The sequence below is a fragment of the Phocoena sinus genome, chromosome 2 (assembly GCF_008692025.1).
Source record: "Phocoena sinus isolate mPhoSin1 chromosome 2, mPhoSin1.pri, whole genome shotgun sequence".
In the NCBI taxonomy this organism is placed as follows: Eukaryota; Metazoa; Chordata; class Mammalia; order Artiodactyla; family Phocoenidae; genus Phocoena; species Phocoena sinus.
The window spans coordinates 93,308,101-93,328,943 of record NC_045764.1 but is presented as its reverse complement, the minus strand read 5'-3'; the positions used below and the strand labels follow the sequence as shown (position 1 = coordinate 93,328,943).

At 48.9% G+C, this 20,843-nt stretch overlaps 2 protein-coding genes across 11 annotated transcripts in view; one reads left to right on the top strand and one right to left on the bottom strand.

The window, feature by feature from the left end:
- DNAJC17 (DnaJ heat shock protein family (Hsp40) member C17) overlaps positions 1-13,480 on the bottom strand; it is a 40,333-nt gene extending 26,853 nt beyond the window's left edge. For 7 of the 8 annotated variants that reach the window (XR_004348272.1, XM_032621199.1, XM_032621202.1 and 4 more), the window contains exon 1: positions 13,310-13,441. Coding sequence is in view for 7 of the 8 variants with exons in the window: in XM_032621199.1 (XP_032477090.1) it covers positions 13,310-13,387 (78 nt within the window). In the remaining variant the exon portion in view is untranslated. Of the gene's footprint in view, positions 1-13,309 lie in introns of all 8 variants that reach the window. The other variant, XM_032621203.1, reaches the window with a different exon arrangement.
- A 184-nt stretch (positions 13,481-13,664) lies between these two features.
- Positions 13,665-20,624, top strand: ZFYVE19 (zinc finger FYVE-type containing 19). 3 transcript variants are annotated; one of them, XM_032621195.1, is made up of 11 exons: positions 13,673-13,824; positions 15,068-15,189; positions 15,358-15,411; positions 15,796-15,914; positions 16,011-16,156; positions 16,505-16,613; positions 18,720-18,929; positions 19,362-19,441; positions 19,805-19,851; positions 19,993-20,114; positions 20,197-20,624. In XM_032621195.1, the coding sequence occupies exons 1-11, from the start codon at positions 13,771-13,773 to the stop codon at positions 20,379-20,381; spliced, it is 1,248 nt and encodes a 415-aa protein (XP_032477086.1). In that variant the 5' UTR covers positions 13,673-13,770; the 3' UTR covers positions 20,382-20,624. The 3 variants fall into 3 exon arrangements, with proteins under 3 accessions (XP_032477088.1, XP_032477086.1, XP_032477087.1); XM_032621196.1 differs by having other exon boundaries at positions 19,753-19,851; XM_032621197.1 differs by lacking the exon at positions 15,358-15,411 and having other exon boundaries at positions 13,665-13,824; positions 19,753-19,851.
- The last annotated feature ends 219 nt before the right edge of the window (positions 20,625-20,843 follow it).

The window sequence follows — 20,843 nt, the reverse complement described above, 5'->3', positions numbered from 1 at the left end:
CCCTGCCCAGACCATGGTTTTTTGGAGGACCAGGCTGTCTCCAAGGCTCAGCCCCAGAATAACAGAGATCTCAGATGAACATAAGCTCCACGAGGACTTTAAACTCCAATTTGCAGAAGTGTGGTCTTCCTCCTGATGTCTTTCTAAAATATTACTGCCTTTCCCCATCCTAGGACACTACTTGAATTTAATGTCTTCCATATCTCAGGATCATCATTCAGAACAGAAACTACTGAACAGTACATGTTCAGATGCTACTGAGGGCAGAGTCAGGCTTTCCCTACGCTTCCTTAGGTGGTAATGATCTTAAATTCTACTCTTTTTATAGTTCCTCTATCTCCTCCCCAGTCAGCCTCTACTAGACTGTGCCAGATGCCAGCCTGTCTCTGAAGTGCTTATTATCTGCTGTTTCTTTTCTGGTATGGTCTGGAAAAACAGATAAATTGGTTATGATTGTGCCTCAAATGAGGGCATACAGGTACAGGAAATTATGGGGGTTCTTACGAATAAAGGGAATGTGCTTTAGGGGGCAGGGAGTTTTGCCTATCCCCAGGGGCCAGAACTGTGCACTAGACAGCACCTGGTACTCAGTAGGCAAACAGTAAATATCTATTGAATGAAAGGGGCACATGTCCATTTGTTCTCAACCAAACACAATTAGGAAGCCTCAACTATGTCAATTACTTCAGGCCTATTGAAGAGCAGAAAGAAGTGGGTGCTATCCCAACCCTAGGAGACCTTCCCACACTATTTCATAATTTCCCCTTCTACCTGCTAACACTTCCTTTTGAGAAACTAAGCCTGGAAAAGGGAAGAAATCACTACAGCAGACTGATAAGAGAACTGCAGTGGGAACTAAATGTTATCCCCCCAGAGCCCACATCACAGAGGGGAATAATGAGTCATGAATTAGCAGCCACCCACTCAGCCCTTCCCGGGGCTCCATAACTGATTTCGCCACTCACAGCAACCTGAGCCCAGAGCAGGGAAAGGAGCCTGGAGCTGGGTCTCCCGCCATCTCCACTGCGTGGCGCCAGGCACACAACAGGGCCTCTGACAATCCACCTGCCTTCAGTTTCACCTCTTATAAGGAATGAACTCCTGACTCACACAAAAAAGCCAAGCACTAAGGGGTCCAATAAATATAAAATAGCCATCATTAAACTTAAAAGAAAAGTGCCCTACATAGAAGAGATCATTATTTTTTAAAAGGCTGCTATCCTTTCTTATAATAAAACTTGGAGCCAAGTAAGCAGTACAAGTAATTAAGCCCAGTTCTCAAAAGCCAGACTCGTAAGTCAGACTCAGATACAGAGGGCACACAGGGAGGTCACTCTATGTGACAACAGGTACTGAATGAACAAACCATGCCAGTGAATCAGCTAGGAAGCCATTACAGGCCCAGTTCCAGGAATGGGAACAGTCAGTAATCTAGGCCTGGGCAGTAATTTCTCCCTAAGCCTGGGGGAGGCAGACAGTTCCCCAACCCTGTACTAACCACAACACCAGAGGTTATGTGCCTGCCTGATGTCATAGGCAGGAAGTAAACCACAGAGCTCTAGGCACTTACCTGGAAGTCCCCTCTGCCTAAAAGACTGGCCACTTTCATTCCTTACAGCCTGTGGTCCACACTGCAACAGCACTACATAGAAATTCCCAAATTCCTGCGGAAACCAGACTGCTCCAAAGGCTCTGAGCAAGCAGGGTGCCAGCCACCCCTCAGACCAGCACCCCTTAGTTCAACATTCCCAAAATGTGGGCCTGCTGGTGGTAACGAGATGCTGGGGACACCCGGACCTCACACCAACATCTCTTGTAGTCTGCTAACCATGGCCCACAGTCCAGACTCAGGACAGTGACCTGTGCAGCCTGAACCAACTGAGACCATGCACAGAGCCTGGGCTGCTTCTCCCCATATGTTGCCCCTATGCACCCTAAAGGATCTGGATCCCCAGCCCATCCTGAGGTCACTCTTCTGGTCCTCATACCCCTCGGGCTCTCACCTCTGGGTCCCCCTTTAGCACTCCCAGTATCCCTTCCTGGGCCTCAACCCCTTCCCTGCCCTCCTTCTCAGCCCACTTCCCCAAGCCAGCTATCCACCGGGCGCACAGTCTACAGCCCTTCTCCTCCTCCGATGCCCCCTTCTCTCAGGCCCCGGCCTCTCCCTCTTACCCTTACCCTAAGCAGGCTTACATCATGCTCAGACTCTAAAATCCTCACCTGCATTCTTCTATCAGGTTGGAGATTCCCACCCCTCAGATCTGTCAGATACCCTGGGTCTGGCGGCCCCTCACCTCTCCCCACAGCCTGCTGTCACTCTTAACCCCTGGAGACCTGGGTGCCTACCCCCAAAGCCACTCTCCTCTGCCCAGGTGCAGAACTCTTTCTCTCTGGGCCCTGGTACTCCCTACATCTCATTCTTTTTTCCCCTTTACACACTGGTTTCCTTTATAAACAAATTATATTAGTAAAAACAAGTGAGTCAATTTAAAGAAAAATAATAATAACCAAATAACAGTATTCAGGAACAGCAAAAATAGGGAAAGCAGCTATGCAAATGGAGAATATTTTGAATTCTACCTTAGCTGAAATGAAAACTCCACTGTGGTAGTTTTAACACAAATTTTAACATACTTCCTCAAGTTGTCCGGGTCGGCTTAATACCCTTTGAGCTCACCCAGGTCGTTCAGCTTTACCCACAGAGTCAAATCTCTATCTGTGTCACAGATGGGAACACAAGGCTTTCTGGGGCCCGCAGACCCATATCTTGTTACCCTAATTGCTCCTAAGGTGTGAGTCATGGAAAACAGCTCTGAAATAGGAGTAGAAAATGCAGGTTTGGGCAGGCGTTCTGCATTTACTAGCCACCTTATGCTGGGCAAATCAAACTCTGTCAGTGTCAGTCTTCTCATCTATAAATTGGAGCTAATAGTCCTTGCATACCTCACACTCTTGTTTTTTTTTTTTTTAATTAATTTATTTATTTTTGGCTGTGCTGGGTCTTCGTTGCTGCGCACAGGCTTTCTCTAGTTGCGGCGAGTGAAGTCTACTCTTTGTTGTGGTGCGCGGGCTTCTCACTGCGGTGGCTGCTATTGCTGCAGAGCACGGGCTCTAGGTGTGTGGGCTTCAGTAGTTGTGGCACACGGGGTCAGTAGTTGTGGCTCACAGGCTCTAGAGTGCAGGCTCAGTAGTTGTGGCACATGGACTTAGCTGCTCCACAGCATGTGGGATCTTCCCGGACCAGGGCTGGAACCCGTGTCCCCTGCATTGGCAGGCGGATTCTTAACTACTGCGCCTCCAGGGAAGCCCCACACTCGTTTTTTTTTTTTAAGTTACAGATTCTTTTTTTTTTTTTGCGGTACGCGGGCCTCTCATTGTTGTGGCCTCTCCCGTTGTGGAGCATAGGCTCCGGACGTGCAGGCTCAGCAGCCATGGCTCACGGGCCCAGCCGTTCCGCGGCATGTGGGATCTTCCCGGACCGGGGCACGAACCCGTGTCCCCTGCATCGGCAGGCGGACTCTCAACCACTGCGCCACCAGAGAAGCCCTAGATTCTTATGTATTCTTTTTTTTAAAAAATATTTTATTTATTTATTTATTTTTGGCTGGGATGGGTCTTTGTTGCTGCATGTGGCCTTTCTCTAGCTGTGGTGAGCGGGGGCTACTCTTCGTTGCAGTGCGCGGGCTTCTCATCGCGGTAGCTTCTCTTGCTGCACAGCACAGGCTCTAGGTGTGTGGGCTTCAGTAGTTGCAGCACGCAGGCTCAGTAGTTGTGGCAAGCAGGCTCTAGAGCGCCAGCTCAGTAGTTGTGGTGCCCGGGCTTAGCTGCTCCGTGGCATGTTGGATCTTCCCGGACCGGGCTCGAACCCATGTGCCCTGCACTGGTAGGAGGATTCTTAACCACTGCACCACCAGGGAAGCCCTCACAGGCTTTGAAGATCACATCAAATGAGATAATTTATGTGAAAGCACTTTGGTGTCATGTAAATATGAGGTATTATCTTGAATGCTAATGAATAGCTTACAGCTTACAAACACAAATGAATCATTCCTTTTGACTTAACAGGCAGCCAAGGAACTTCAAAAATTCAGAGTTTCAGCCAGACAGACAAACCCAGGAATGAGTTAACCATCAGAGAGGTACAGAGAGGACTTGGAGGCCTGGCTCCTGGTCCCACCCAGTGCTGGTCAGGCCCTTGGTGAATGAAGGACAGCTGTCAAGTGAAACCAGGCTCACTGCCCAACCCTGAGGCCTCAGTGCCTGGTCTGGAGGTAAGAGGCTTTGAGAAAGGCTCCCATTGGAGACAGTGGACTGAGTCAGGCTCACCTCAAATCCAGAAATGGCCCCCAGATGCCCACAGAATCAAGTCCAACCACCCTAGGGCCTAGAAGCCGAGATACCACATTTTTCAGATTCAACTCCTGCCACACCCTCAACAGACCCTAGGCAATGTCCTATTCCTTGTCATGCCAGGCACTTTGACTTCTATCCCTTCATGTCATTGCTTCAAGTCCTTCTCTGTCCTCAAAAACTTATTCCTTTTTTTTTTTTTTGCTGTACGAGGGCCTCTCACTGTTGTGGCCTCTCCCGTTGCAGAGCACAGGCTCCGGACGCACAGGCTCAGCGGCCATGGCTCACGGGCCCAGCCACTCTTTGGCGTGTGGGACCTTCCCGGACCGGGGCACGAACCCGCGTCCCCCACATCAGCACGCGGACTCTCAACCACTGCACCACCAGGGAAGCCCAAAAACTTATTCCTTTTAAATCTGTAAGAAACAATGTCAATGTATCACATTCTAGGGTATAACAGAAATAAGTGATTTAAATAAAGGTATTAGGGCTTCCCTGGTGGCAGCACAGTGGTTAAGAATCCTCCTGCCGGGCTTCGCTGGTGGCGCAGTGGTTGAGAGTTCGCCTGCCGACGCAGGGGACACGGGTTCGTGCCCCGGTCCGGGAAGATACCACATGCCGCGCAGCAACTAAGCCTATGCACCACAACTACTGAGCCTGCGCTCTAGAGCCCACAAGCCACAACTACTGAAGTCCGTGTGCCTAGAGCCTGTGCTCTGCAACAAGAGAAGCCACTGCAGTGAGAAGCCCACGCACCGCAACGAAGAGTAGCCCCCGCTGGCCACAACTAGAGAAAGCCCGCACAGCAACAGAGACGCAATGCAGCCAAAAATAAATAAAATAAATAAATAAAAATAAAGTTCCCTTTAAAAAATAATTAGCTAGCAAACAGGTAAAACAGCCTTTTCCTTAAAGCAATAATAAAATATAAACTGAAAAGATGAATATTAAGTTTCCATGGTAGTTTTCCTGGTAAATACATTTAAAACTTCAGTCTTCAAACAGTTGATCAAAATGCATTTTAAAGCTTCACCAAGTAATACCTGCCAAGATACAGTGAGTTATGTACCCTTCAAAGGGCTTCAAATGAAAGGCAAGGCTGCTATAGACAGGAGAGAAATTCACATGTCAACTGCAGAGCAGTGGAAGGAATATTAAACTGGGGCTCCAGTCTGACCCAACACTCACTCACTGGGTGATCTCAGCAAGTTCCATAGCCTCTTTGGACCTCCATCCTCCTGTCTATAAAATGAAGAGAGTAAATGACCATGATGATCCCTTTTAACCCTGCTGTGATATATTCTTTTCTCTTCTCAAGGTCTTGCACAAAAACACCTCCTCAGGGGAAGTCTTCCATGATCCTGCCAATCATATGAATCTTGTCTTCCTCTTTATTCTGACAGCATTTTCCTTATATACTTTTTTTTTTTTTTTGCGGTTCACGGGCCTCTCACTGCTGTGGCCTCTCCCGCTGCAGAGCACAGGCTCCAGACGCGCAGGCTCAGCGGCCATGGCTCACGGGCCCAACCGCTCCGCGGCATGTGGGATCTTCCCGGACCGGGGCACGAACCCATGTCCCCTGCATCGGCAGGCGGACTCTCAACCACTGCGCCACCAGGGAAGCCCTCCTTATATACTTTTATTCCACCTCTTTCACTCTACCTCAGAATTCATTCTTTACTATATTGTGTGAGCTGTCAGAAAGCAGAAGTGATGTCTTCTTCAGCTCTGAAGTCCCACCATGCCTACACAGTCCCTTGTCCATGGTGACATACTCCATTCATTTGTAGATTTGAACTGAATAGTGAACTCTGCTGATCCTCAATTTTGTTCTACCTGATGCCCCACCGCCTTTCTACCCTGACCACTGCCTTGGTCGAGAATCACTGGTGTAGTGTGAGGTGAATCAGCACTGGTCTATCAGGACTGGAATGAGTGAGAAGGTGTGAGGAGTGGAGGGTAAACTTAGACATGAGTTTGGGAGATGTGCATTGGACATTAGCACTTACAGTGTAAGGAAGGTGGAGCAACAATGATAACAGCATGAGGGAACTTGTAGTGAGTCTGTGCCAAGTGCCTTGCCAAGTGTTTTGCCTGGACTGAGCCTCATAACAAGGCCGGCGAAGAGGGACTGCCACCATTCCCATTTCGCAGACATGGAAGCCAAGGCACACAGAGGTTAAATATTTGCTCAAGGTCACAAACTAGGTAAGTCACGGAGCCAATATCCAGGCAGTCTGCCTCTAAAGTCCACTTTCTTAACTGTCACTGGTGATAAGTACAAAGATGATTATAAACGTACATTTAGAATTGCTCAAGGCTCTGTATTATGATTTCCATCCATTCTCAACACACGGTAGATGTAACAAACAACGACTCTTGGCCTTACTTGTTAAGATTAGTTATAAAAGCTGTCATTTTCTACATGAGTTACACTCTCTAGGAAATCACCATCTGATTAGAAAGCATCACCTTCTAGAATTATCAACTTTGTGACCTCTGCATTTCAAAATGATGGACCACAAAAGCAAGAGACAGAGAGGCTGGAAACAGACACAATGGGGTGACCCTCCAGGAACTGCTCTCTTCACATTTGTATCCTTAGCACCAGGCTCTGCGACAGGCACACAGTAAGTAGGCACTTAAAAGTTTGTGGAATCGAATGGTGTTTGTGGGAAATGTTTCTACCCTCCTCGAAAACACAGATGAAGAAAGAGAAAAACAAAAGAGGCAGGGAGAACACTGTAAAGTTTCATTTAATGAACTGTGGGACCTGCTCTGTGTGTGTGTGTGTGTGTGTGTGTGTGTGTGTGTGTGTGTGTGTGTGTGCAAGGCACTGGGCACACAGCATGCTGTTTTCGAGAGTCAGGCTGGGAGCTGCCAGCTGAGAGATGGGGTGATCTCCTGCCTACCCAGTGGAAGTGTAAGATGGCACCACTTTCCTGAAAGAGAATTTTTAAAAAGCTTTTAAATACATTTACTTTTGGTAAATATATTTGATTGGTCTAGTAATTTCACTTTGCCACAAAGTATGACTGCATAAGAAAGTAATAATACATATTCAATCATTCAACAAGGATTGACTGAACACCTATCAAGGGCCAGGCATTGTTCTAGGTGCTAGAGACATAGCAGTAAACATAAAAGAGTAAGTCTCTTCCTTCCTGGATTTTTTACATTCTAATGGGGGAGACCAATGGTAAGCAAATGGGCATGTAATACAATGTATAGTAATTAGATGTACGACTTCTGAAAGTCTTTGAGAGAGTAGGGGGTGATACTTGAATGGAAATCTGAATAAGGTGTGGGAGTGAGATATACAACTACCAGGAAAGAGATGTTCTAAACAGAAGGACTAGCAAATGTAAAGGCCATGAAGCAGTAATGTGTTAGGTGAGTTTGAAAAAATATCACTGGAGGCCTCTTTCATATCCATTAGGATGGTTATTATCCAAAACACCGAAAATAACAAGTGGTGGGAAGAATGTGGAGAAATTGGAACGACTGAGCATTTGTTGTAGAAATGTGCAATGGTGCAGCTGCTGTGGAAGGCAGTATGGCAGTTCCTCAAAACATTAAACATAGAATTTTAATGATACAGCAATTACACTGTGGGATACATACCCAAAAGAACTGAAAGCAGGACTCGAACAGATATTCATACACTCATGTTCCTAATAGCACCATTCACAACAACTAAAAGGTTGAAACAACCCAAATGTCCATCAAAAGATGAGTAGAGAAACAAAATGTGTATATACATATGGTGAAATATTATTCAGACTTAAAAAGGAAGGAAATTCTGATCCATTCAACAAAATGGATGAAACCTGAAAACATTACATTAAGTGAAATAAGCCAGATATAAAAAAACAAATACTATATATTTGCATGTTGTATGAGGTACATAAAATAGTCAAGTTCATAGAGAAGAAAGGTAAAATAGTAGTTACCAGGGGCTGAGGGGAGAAGAGAATAGGGAGTTAACGTTTAAAGTTATGGAACTTCAGTTTGGGATGATGGAAAAGTTCTGGAGATGGACAGTGGTGATGGTTGCATATCAATGTAAATGTACTTAATGCCACTGAATTGTACACTAAAAAAAAGGTTTAAATGGAAAATTTCATGTTATGTATATTTCACCACAATTAAAAAAAAATTATAGGACTGATGTGGCTGGAGCCCGGTGAGTAAGGGAAGAGTGGTAGGGAACATGCAAGAGAGGCACTGACGGCCCCAAGGGCCAGGGAGGGCCTTCAGGCTTCATTCTAACACTGATGAGAAGCCCCTGGGGAGCTGGGAGCAGAGGTAACACAATCTGATTTACCATCTAAAGGCTCACTCTGGCTGCTGTGCGAAGAGGCTCAAGGGGGCAAGAACAGAACTAGGAAAAGGATTAGAAGGCCATTGCAGTCACCTAAATAATCCCTGAGATTAATTCAGAATCTTTTCAAGGTTTGCAAGTGGCATTAATCCATGACCTACTCTTCATCTTGGCAGGCTCTAGGGCCCGGCCCTGTCCTGTGTGTGTGCGCACATACACGCACACAGGCACATGTGCATTAGCACATAAGAACCTGGGGCTTACTGCCTGAGATTCTAGGAGGAGACTGGATTCCTGGGGCGTTATCCTCTCCCCCGAAGAACTTCCACACCAAACCTGGGTCCTCAACTCAAAGCCTTCCTACAAGAAAATGATACCTCACCCCACCTGTCTCCCTTAGGGCTGGATGGGGAACAAAAACATCTACCTTTGGGACTTGCTGACTCTCTAAATTCCCGTGACATATGTTCTTCTTTGTTTTTATTCTGTTTTGGTTGGTTGTTTTTATTGTAAAACATATATAAAATAAAATATATATTAACATAAAAGTTACCATTTTAACCGTTTTTAAGTGTATAGTTCTATGACATTAAGTACATTAATATTGTGCAACCATTACCGCCATAAGTCTCCAGGACTTTTTTCATCTTGTAAAGCTGAAACTCTGTACCATTTAAACACTAACTCCTCATTCCACACTCACTCTCCTGCCCCCAGAAACTACCATTCTACTTTGTGAATCTGACTACTCTTAGGAATCTTGTACAAGAGGAACCATATAATATTTGTCCATTTGTGACTAGTTTATTTCACTCAACATCATACCCTCAAGTTTCATCCATATTGTAGCATGTGTCAGAATGTCCTCCCTTTTCAAGGATGAATAATATTCTATTGTATGTATATACCACATTTTGTTTAACCATTCATTTGTTGATGGCCACTTTGGCTGCTCCCACCTTTTGGCTATTGTGAATTATGCCACTATGAACATGTGTGTACAAATATGTTTGAGGGACTTCCCTGGTGGTACAGTGGTTAAGAATTCGCTTGCCGGGCTTCCCTGGTGGCGCAGTGGTTGGGAGTCCGCCTGCCGATGCAGGGGGCGCGGGTTCGTGCCCTGGTCCGGGAGGATCCCACATGCCGCGGAGCGGCTGGGCCCGTGACCCATGGCCGCTGGGCCTGCGCGTCCGGAGCCTGTGCTCCATGGCGGGAGAGGCCGCAGCAGTGAGAGGCCCGCGTACCACACACACACACACACAAAAAAAAAAAAAAATCATAAAAAAAAAAAAAAAAAAAGAATTCGCTTGCCAATGCAGGGGACACAGGTTTGATCCCTGGCCTGGGAAGATCCCACATGCCGCAGAGCAACTAAGCCCATGCGCCACAACTACTGAGCCTGTGCTCCAGAGCCCGCGAACCACAACTACTGAGCCTGCGTGCCTAGAGCCCATGCTCCGCAACAAGAGAAGCCACCGCGGTGAGAAGTCCACACACCGCAGCAAACAGTAGCCCCCGCTCTCCACAACTAGAGAAAGCCCGTGTGCAGCAATGAAGACCCAACACAGCCTAAAGTAAATAAAATAAATAAAAAACAAATACCTGTTTGAGTCCCTACTTTCATTTCTTTGGGGTATATACCCAGAAGTGAAATTGCTGGATCATATTGTAATTCTATGTTTAATTTTTTGAGGAATTGTCATACTGTTTTCCACAGCAGCTGCACTACAAGCAATGTACAAGGGTTCTAATTTCTCCACATCCTCACCAACACTAGTAACTTTCTGTTTTTGTTTTTCTTTAATAGCCATCCTAATGAGTATGAAGTGGTATCTCACTGTGGTTTTCATTTGCATTTATCTAATGACCAGCAGTACTGAACGTCTTTTCATGTATTTATTGGTCATTTATATATCTTCTTTGAAGAAATGTCTATTCAAGTCCTTTGCCTATTTTTTAATTGAGTTATTCGGTTTTTTGTTGTTGAGTCGTGGTTGTTTTTTTTACAATCGTTTTAACATGAAAAACCATTCTCAGCTCATGGCTCATTAAAAACCAGGTCATGGGCCATTTGACCCCTGAAGTCATAGTTTGCCCAACTCCCTCGTTTTACATTTGAGGAAAGTCAGGCTCTGAATGAGGTCCCAGATCTCCTGATTCTCAAGCCAAGTTGTTCCAGTGGGCTCTTAGCTGCTACTTCCTTCATTCAACAAATATTTATTGAGAGCCTACTCTGTGCCAGTCACCAGGAAGGGGATGCTACAGAAGTGAATGGACCAGACCTGCTCCTCAGAGCTAAGAGTACAGAGGGGAGTAAGGCATGAGATAAATAATCACACAAATGAATATATGCTTGCAAACTGATATAAGTGCTGGAAAGGAGAAGTGGCTGCTATGAAAGTACAATAGGCAAGGCCTCTCTGAGGAAGTGCCATTTAAGCTGAGTTCTGAAAGCCAAGTAAAAGTAACCCAGGTTAACAGAAGGGGAGAAAGAGTTCTCGGCAGAGGGAAAAGCATGTAAGAAGGGGTAAGAAATTCTATTGCATGTTTTATTAAAAGTGCAATAGGGTTTTAAAGGAGCACCAAGATTATTCCATTTTCCGTGAGTAGAACAAATTGGAGGAGTGCAACAGAGTGTAATAGAATAGACTGGAAGCAGGGAAATGAGTTGGCAGGCCACTCTAATCATTCAGATGGAAGTTGATGGGCATTTGGGCTGGAGCGGTGGTGGTGGAGATGGAGATTAATGAACAGGTTTGGAGATTATTTGAGAAGTGAATTCATTAGGACTTGGTGATGGACTAGATGCAAGAGTGAGAGGATAGGGAGGTATCAAGAATGATTCCAGGGGACTTCCCTGGTGGTCCAGTGGTAAAAAGTCCGCCTTCCAATGCAAGGGACGCGGGTTCGACCCCTGGTCAGGGAACTAAGATCCCATATGCCGCAGGGCAGCAAAGTCCGCACATCACGACTACTGAGCTCGCGCACCTCAACAAGTTGCAACTACAGAGCCCATGCGCTCTGGACCCCACGCACCACAACTAGAGAGAGAAAACCTGAACACCACAACTAGAGAGAAAGCCCGCGCGCCACAACTAGAGAGAAAACCCACGCGCCTCAAAGAAAGATCCCACATGCCTCAACGAAGACCTCGCGTGCCACCACAACTCAAAAGACCCAACGCAGCCAAAATAAATAAATAAATATTTTTAAAATTCTTAAAAAAAAAAGTCGTCTCACCTATCCCTTATCTCACCTGAGTGAAAACTGAATCCTAACCTCACTGTGCTGCTTAGACCTTGGCCTCTTGCCTAGACAACAGCCCCACCTGACCCCCTAGTGGCAGCTCCTCTACCCACCCCCTACTTGTGTCCTTTCTGCACACTGATGTTGAATATTTTCTTTAAAATCTGATTATGTCACTTCTCTGATTAATATATACATCAGTGGCTCTTAATTGCCTTCCTCAGGAGTTCTCAACTTTGAGGTTCCAACACACTGGCTAGATCTGGTGTGAAGTGTCCAAAGTAATTTCTCACTATTAACGAAGTACTAATTAAACAATTTACAAATGTAGAACACTTAGAATAGTGTCCAGCACATAGTATTATATAGGTGTTAGGCATTATTAACAGTGAACATTTAGACTTATGAGATAGGTGTAACAGATGCTTTTGGTGCTGTGTATACATCCCCATGGCCCACTTCTGATTTCAGCTGCAGCTGCAGGGAACAGTTCTGTACAGGCTGACAGTATCCCTCCACAAGGGCCCTATGGGTCTCCCTGCTTTTCTGCCCCAGAGCTTCCTCTTCTCACAAGCTCTGCCGATGAGCAGAGCAGCCTGGAGGTACAGGGGCATCTGCAGGCATTAATTTCCATCTGGTGGCTTATCTGCCTCCCCTTCCTACACTGCTACAGCTACCACCATAATCCAGGGGAAAGTAACATAAATCTTAATTACAGCTTGATCAGTGTCCCACTCCCTGACACATCTATCAACGCCTTCCCGTGAAACTCTAGGTCATCTGCCTTATCCTTCTGATCCTCCTGATTTTGGCCCACTAGCACATGGTGAGAGGGCAACACCTGAGCATCTACTACTTGAAAAGAGTCAAAGGGCTGGGATGTAAAAAGAAAATAGAGATGGCAGAGTCATAGGTCACACTGCCACGGAGGGTATGAAAAAGAAATGGAGGAGCCTTGAGACCTGGCCTTTCTTCCGCCCTAGGCTCTAAGCAGAGTTAAATCAGCCAGCAAAAGAGAGACAATGAAGCTCCCCCTGCCACAGTTTAGATAGATGCGGAATCGAAGGCTGACACTGCGCAGGCGCAGGAAGTAGGCTAGGGTTGTCTCACAGACTCACCCGCGGCCCATTCTAGGCAAGGGCCACGGGGAGAGCACAGTACAGTTCCCCGCGCTAGGAGCCTCCCTCTCGTGCCCCCTCTTCCTCGTGAGGCCCTCAGACCATTCAGGAAAGGTCTGGGAACCCACCTGAGGCCGTCGGGCCGCCCCTCGCTCCCCACTCAGGGCCCGGCCGAACGTGGAAAGCTGGTGGTGCCAGCCGCGGGCGAGGCGCCAAGACGGGAAAGCCCGCCAGGTCGCTCGGGATCGGCCCTCCTCGCCCCAGTTCTCACCTCTTTGTCCGTCGCCTTCTCCTCGATACCTAATAACGCGTACAGGTCCATCTGTAAGAGCTCCTTGGTCACCGCCATGGTTCCAACCCTGACTGGATTAGTACCACAACTCCCAAGAGCCTAAGCGTGTGGGGATTCCCGGGGACTATCGACCCCCCCCAACCCAAGCCTGAGGAAGGCGCTTAGCCTCCTGGGAAATGTCGTGATCTGAACTAGGCTTGACTGCCTCTGAGGGAAGCGGGCACTAGTGAATGAACTACGACTCCCAACAGCCCTCGCGTCCGCCGCTGGTGCTCTCGGGCTGAGGTGACCGTAGTGATTCTCCTGTCGGAGGCCTCGGTTGGCCCGCGCGAGTGGGCGTGGAGAGTAACGGCGGGGTTGGGTGAGGGTGCACGGGGTCCTGGATATGAGCCGCAGGAGCTCAGCTCCGCCGGCCTTGCCGCGCCGCGCAGACAACCACGATGGAGAATAGGTGCTACGGCTGCGCTGTCAAGTTCACCCTCTTCAAGAAGGAGGCGAGTCTTCTCTCCCCGGGGGCTAGAGGGCTAGGGGAGGGCGCGGAGTAGAGGGAAATGCACAGGACTTGCAGTTCGCAGACTTGTTTTTACGGGCCCTCTCCAGGTGTGTGGTTTTGATGAAGTCACTGAGCCTCAGTTTCCATTTCTATAAAGTGGGGCTAACACTCCCTCGCTTTCGGGGTTGGTGTGAGGGTCCAGTGAGGTGCTGGAGGTGAGAGGTCCCCCATAAACTGTAAATTGGGCTCCTGTCATTTTTGGAAATCTAGGCTTTTCTGTCTGCCAAGTGTAGGATCCGGCTGTTTCCTTCCCTCCACTCTGCTTCTCCACAGCCTACTCTCCATCACACCACGCCCTTTGCTCTCTCTGCTCTGAAACCGTCACCTGCAAGCCCTTCCCCGGTTTCTTGAGTTAGATTACTGCCCTTTCTCCTGCCCCAGGGCACCATGGCAAAGTCTCACTTGTCCTCAGGCCAGACCTGCCAAGTTTCCCTGGTAAACTGCAGGCTTCCTCAGCCTCAGTTGTGACCAGGAGATAGGAACCAGATAGGATGAATGAATAGCAGGTAGGGAAGCAGATCCACGTAGCACTCAGAAACCTGGGTTTTGGAGTCAAAGTGGTCAGGATCCAAATTTGAGCTCTGCTGTCATTCATGGGGTGACCTTGATTTGGGCAAGTCGTGTAACCTCTCTGACCCCGTTTAAAATAGGAATAATAATGGTGGTCATCAGGAATAAGTAAGATAGTGTGTATAAATTGTGAGGATTAAATCAGGTGGTGAAAGTTAAGTACTGAGTTTAGTGCCTGGCACACAGTAAATGCTTAATAAATGGAGGCTGCTACTGTTACCATCCCATTCTGAGTCAAGCCTCCTTTCATCTCTGCTAGAGCAGAGAAGGCATGGGCTCTGCACTGTTTCTCCTTTTTGAAGAGTCAGTGACCTGAAGCATGGGGCTTTGCCTATTTGTCTTTTACACTCCAGTGTCAGGGAATTGAAGACAGAGTAGAAAGCATGGGAATTTTGCATGAAGCTTTCGAGATTTGAATAGAATACTGGAGACTGAGGAATCGCTTTACCCTCCACCCCTGTCTCTCCCCAGTCCTTAGGGGCCCCACTCCTCATCCTCCTCCCAGCAGCTGGTCACAACTCCAGTGTCTGCTCTCTGTGTGTGTTTGGAGAGTCCCAGGGAGGAGCCTGCAGGGGCAGGTGAGAGGTAGATCCCTTGCTTCATGTTTCTTGTAGTACGGCTGTAAGAACTGTGGCCGGGTCTTCTGTTCCGGCTGCCTTAGCTTCAGTGCAGCAGTTCCCCGGGCTGGAAACACCCAACAGAAAGTCTGCAAGCAGTGCCATGAGGTTCTGACCAGGTGAGAAGCCAATATGGTCGAGGGTTCAGCCAAGCATGGCAGCAGGCAGATGGCTAGGCCTCACAGCCTTGTGCTCTATGTCTAGAGTCAGCCCAGGAAGTGTTTGGGGTGGGGGACACTGACAGGCAGATGGCAGGTGACTTCTGACACCAGATTTCTTCTCTATAGAGGATCTGCTCCTGCCAATGCCTCCAAGTGGTCACCACCTCAGAACTATAAGAAGTAAGTGCTGAAGGGACAGAGACAAATGGGGATGGGGAAAGGACAAGGGAGCCATAGGGTAGGAGTCTCTTCCCAGCCTACAGATCAAATGAGCACAGGATCAGGAAAATATCTACCTCTCAGGCTCCTGACTGCCCTCTTGGGCTTAGAAAGCAGCTCACCAGTCCTTTCCCCAGAAAAGATTCTTGGTAGACCTCACCCTCTCATCTGGACTCTCCCGTCGGTCAGCTGGGTTGGGCTGCAGGGTGACATGAGCCAGCGCCACAGAAAATTGTCTGTTGGAGGCCTCCCTAGCTGCCTAGAAATGATTTGAATGGGAAACAGTGAGTGCCTTCACCCCTCCCTTCTGCATTCTTTAAGAGCCTCTATCTCATATCCTGCCAGGCGTGTGGCAGCCTTGGAAGCCAAGCAGAAGCCCAACACTCCCCAGAGCCATGGACTGACCCAGCAAGACCAAGTCATTGCTGAGCGCCTAGCACGGCTCCGCCAGGAGAACAAGCCCAGTGAGTGGGGGCAGACAGGGTGGAAAAGACACTATTCAGGGCTCGTGGGACTAGGATTCCTCTGGATCTTACAAGGCTTCTCTATGCCAATTGCAGAGTCAGTGCCCTCGCAGGCAGAGATAGAAGCCAGGCTAGTTGCACTGAGGGATGCACCCCAGGGTTCCATCCCTTCCACCCAGGAGATGGAGGCACGGCTTGCTTCACTGCAGGGCAGAGTTCCACCTTCTCAGACCCCCCAGCTGGTGAGTGCTGTGGCTTTGGAGGGATGGAGGCCCTGGGACGAGGACCCAGTAGAAGCCCAGATACGTATATGCTTAGATACTTTGCAGGAGTACCTCCTGCTCCTGAGGCCTGCTGCCAGACCAAGGAACCAGGGACAGGCAGCAGGATTGGGTGGGGCAGGAAAGAGTGGCCCCTTGGTCCTGCTGGGGACTGCCAGACCTATTTGATTATGTGGGCTCTGGAATTGTCCCCTTTCCCTGAGCTTTGGGAACTCCTCAGCATCCACCCCTGACCTAAAACTGTTCTGAGCCTTATGGTGTGGCTTCCTGCCTACGCTGCTCCCCACTGAGGTTCCCTCCTCTGAGCAGGCACATCAGCCACCAGACACCAGGACCCAGGCCCAGCAGGCACAGGATCTGCTGACAGAGCTAGCAGCGGAGGTGGCTATTGATGAGAGCTGGGAACGAGGAGGCCCAGGTATCTTCTCCACCTAGCTCCCCCAGGGATCTGCCCTGACTCTTTCCCCAGGTGGGAGAGGCTCTGCTGCCCACGCTCTGGGAGGTGAACATCAATCAGAGAATAGTCAACATTACAAAGGCTACCATTTATTGAGTGTTTACTCCAGTGGGAGCCAGTGTAGGCCTAGTGGATAAGCATGTGGGCTTTAGGCTCAGACAGTGATTCCCTTTTCTACCTCTTACTAGCTGTGTGACCCTCGGCACGTTACTTGACCTAAGTCTCACTTTCCTCATCTGTAAAATGGAGGAATGTGTGGTAAAACCTACCTCACAGGGAAGTCATGAGGAGGAAATGAGCTAATCCAGTAGCGCTTAGGACCCTGCCTGGCTCATAGTAAATGCTTAGTGAATGTTCTCTACAACGATGATGATGATGACAAAGAGGAGGAAGAGGCTATTTACGTTTAGTTGAAATTAAATACAATTTAAGATTCAGTTCCTCAGTGGTACCAGCCACATTTCAAGTGCTCCGTAGCCACAAGTGGCTCATGGCTACAATCTTGGACAGCACAAATACAGACATGATATGGAATGATCCCATCATCTTAAAAAATTCTTTTGGACACTGCTGTTCAAAAGCTTCAGAGCAGTGGTTCTCAACCATGGATGATTTTCCCTCCAGGGCCCATTTGGCAACGTCTGCAGACTTTTTGGGTGTCACAACTCATAGGGTACCACTGGCATCTAGTGAGCAGAGGCTAAGGATGCTGCTAAACATCGTACATACACAGGACAACCCTGCAACAAAGAATTACAGGCATGCCTCAGAGATATTGCAGGTTCAGTTGAATACCACTGCAATAAAGTGAGTCACACAAATTTTTTGGTTTCCTGGTGCGTGTAAAAATTATGTACATGATACTGTAGTCTATTAAGTGTACAATAGCATGTTTAGAAAAACAATGTACATACCTTAATTTAAAAATATTTTATTGCTAAAAATTGCTAACCATCATCTGACAACATAGGGCTGCCACAAACCTTCAATTTGTAAAAAAAAAAAAAAAAAAAAAAGGCAGTGTCTGTGAAGCGCAATAAACCGAAGCTCAATAAAACAAGGTATGCCAGTATCCTGTCCAAAATGTCAATAGAACCAAGATTAAGAAACCCTGCTTTACTGGGACAAAGCGAGAGAGTGGCATGGAAAAAAAAAAAATAAAAAAAAAAAAAAAAAAAAAAAAAAAAACCCTGCTTTAGAGATACAATCTCACTGAATAGCCTCAGTAATCCTATAATAACTGTTATTATCCGTATTTGATAAATGAGGAAACTGAGGCCTGGTGAGCTTAAGGAACTTGACCAAGGTCACACAGCTATTAAGTAGCAAAGCTGGGACTTGAACCCGAAGCCGACTGACTTCAAACATCTTACTCTGAAACTCTGAGCTAAAGGTCACCATGTCAGAGCCACACCCACTCTGGTAAAATTCTTCCTGCCTAGTGACGTTCAAGACCTCAGCTTCCCTCATGTCCTCTCTGCGCTGCTCCCTGGAAATGCTGATTCCAGCCTGTAAGGCAGAGAGCCTGGCTGGACCTTGACCTCCCCATATCCTGCTCCTTTTGGGCAGTGATTCTCATACCATGGGGCAACTACCCTAAGGGCAGCATGTTAAAATATCAGGTGGGTGGGATGGATATAATTGAAAAAGAAATGTCTAAGATTACTAGTTTTTTACATTTGGGATAATGGAGGAAATACTAATTTTATTTGTAATATAAACCACAGGAGCTATTGTTGAACAAAAAGCTGATAATCTGTGGGTTTTTTTTTTTTTTTCGGTACGCGGGCCTCTCACTGTTGTGGCTTCTCCCGTTGCGGAGCACAGGCTCCGGACGCGCAGGCTCAGCGGCCACGGCTCACGGGCCCAGCCACTCCTCGGCATGTGGGATCTTCCCAGACCGGGACACGAACCCGTGTCCCCTGCATCGGCAGGCGGACTCTCAACCACTGCACCACCAGGGAAACCCAATCTGTGTTTTTTTTTAAAACGTTGAGAAACGGGCTCAGTGGTTTCTGATGAGAGATCCTGAAATGTCTGCCTCCCTGAATGCATCACCCTTTCCAGCCGCCTCTATCCAGAATGACCTCAACCAGGGGGACCCAGGGGCCCAGAGCACCAGCTGCAAGGGACAGGCCACCTGGTCCCTGGAGGAGGAGAAGAGGAGGCTGCTGGCTGAGGCAGCAGTCACGCTTCGGGAGGAGAACACAAGGCAGGAGCGGATCCTGGCCCTCGCCAAGCGCCTGGCCGTGCTGCAGGGACGCGACCCCGATAGAGGTAGAGGCTGGAGAGCAGCCACTCATTCATGTCCACTGGGCAGTCCTCCCCACTCTCACCCTCAGGCCAAACTGCACAGTGGCTGTACTCCCTGCCAGGCTGAGTCAGGGGCTGGGGGTCCCTGTGCCCAGGGGTCTATCGAGCTCCACCCAGAACCACGAGGAAGGTGCTAGGGCAAAGCAGTGGATGAGGAACAAGTGGCAGCCCTCAGGGGGCAGGGGACCCTGGGTCCCTTCAGGTACGGAGCCTTCTGTTCATGCCCTCCAGCCCAGCATGGTGGGGCAGGATCTGATCAGAATGGCTGCAAAGGCTGCTCAGTTGTGGAACACGTGCCACTGGAAACCAAACCTCTGCTGGGGGCAGAAGTACAGCCACTCAGGTGAGCTCTCAACCTCACTCCTCTTCCCCTGCTCCCGTCTCTCCCTCTTCAAGTGACCCTACAGGACTACCGCCTTCCAGACAGTGATGACGAAGAGGATGAGGAGACAGCCATCCAGAGAGTCCTTCAGCAGGTCGGCCCCGCCTTACCCACCCGACCACCCCTTGTCCTGTCCCTGCCACACTGCCCCACCACCCACCTGACCCCATTCACTCTGCCTCCACTCTGGGGCTCGATGGCTAGTCACTGTGCAGCTCCTGTTCTAGCTGGGCCCCCCTGCCCCTGTGACACAGACCTGCCCCTGGGCCCTTGAGATGGGGTATCAGCAGCCACAGACAACATAAAGGAAGATGGGTTAAGAGCTAAGGCCACAGAGCGCAGAAATACTGTGTGTTGGCGGGGCTGCCTGGAGTGGGGAGCTGTACGTCTTCGCCCTGTCCACAGCTCACTGAAGAAGCTGCCCTGGATGAGGCAAGTGGCTTTAACATCCCTGCAGAGCCAGCTCTCCGACCCCAAGCCCAATCCTGCAGGGCAGAGCCTGAGGTGAGGAAAACCCCAGACACAGACCCCTGGGCCGCCACCACAGCCTCCCTCCCTGCCTGGCCGACTGTTCCTCCAGCCGCCCTCCCAGACCCCATCGGGTACCTTATGTCCCCCATTCCTCCCTGCTCTCCAAATGTTCAGGCCGTGGCCGCCAGGCCTGAGGCTGAGGAAGAGGAGCTCCCCTGGTGCTGTATCTGCAATGAGGATGCCACCCTGCGCTGTGCTAGCTGTGACGGAGACCTCTACTGTGTCCGCTGCTTCCGGTGGGTGCAGGTGGAATGTTCTTTGGGGCTGGGAGAGTTGCGGGGCCACCTGTGATCCCTGACCTCTATCTGTGCTCCACAGGGAAGGCCATGATGCCTTTGACCTTAAAGAGCACCAGACATCTGCCTACCACCCCCAGCATAAAAGCCGAGAGCACTGAGGGAACCCTGGTCCTCCCGGGAAGGCCATCCTACAGGCAGTCACACAAGCTGGGGTGCCCTCCAGGGCATCTGATGGGAGAACATGTCAGGCTAGACTGCTTATGAATGCGCTCTTTCCTGAGCCTCCGTCCCTGGAAGGAGGAAGGATTCTCCATTGGAGACGATGACTGGAGGAGCCAGAGGGAAGGCAGAAGTCTGGAGCCTCCAGCATTGAAGTCTGGACTAGGAGTGAGAGGCATGATGGGAAAGACCAGCCTGAATCCAAGGAGGAGTCCTGAAACTTGCTCAAGGGTCCAGGGCCCTCTACTGGCACTTAGAGCATTTAATAAAGTATGTTGATTCATTGGACCCAGCATCTTTTATCTATAGAACCCTGTGGGCCCTGAGCCTAGGCCTTGGAGAGGTGGCAAGAGCAGAGTAGGCTGTTAAGTCCAGTCCTGTAGAGTGAGGAAAAGGCTTGAGCCATCCTGCAGGCTTCTGCAGGCAGGAACAGTCCCACCCATCCTGGTGGCCTCATACGCAGTAGGCATGAATATTCATACTACTGAACTGAACTGAACTGTGCAT

What these genes read in the sequence shown, in the direction of transcription:
- ZFYVE19 (XM_032621195.1), top strand. Translation starts at nt 13,771, where the DNA reads ATGGAGAATAGGTGCTACGGCTGCGCTGTCAAGTTCACCCTCTTCAAG. An exon ending in CTGGGAACGAGGAGGCCCAG is followed by an intron (nt 16,614 to 18,719) that starts GTATCTTCTCCA and finishes CACCCTTTCCAG; the next exon opens with CCGCCTCTATCCAGAATGAC. An exon ending in CCTGCAGGGCAGAGCCTGAG is followed by an intron (nt 19,852 to 19,992) that starts GTGAGGAAAACC and finishes CCAAATGTTCAG; the next exon opens with GCCGTGGCCGCCAGGCCTGA.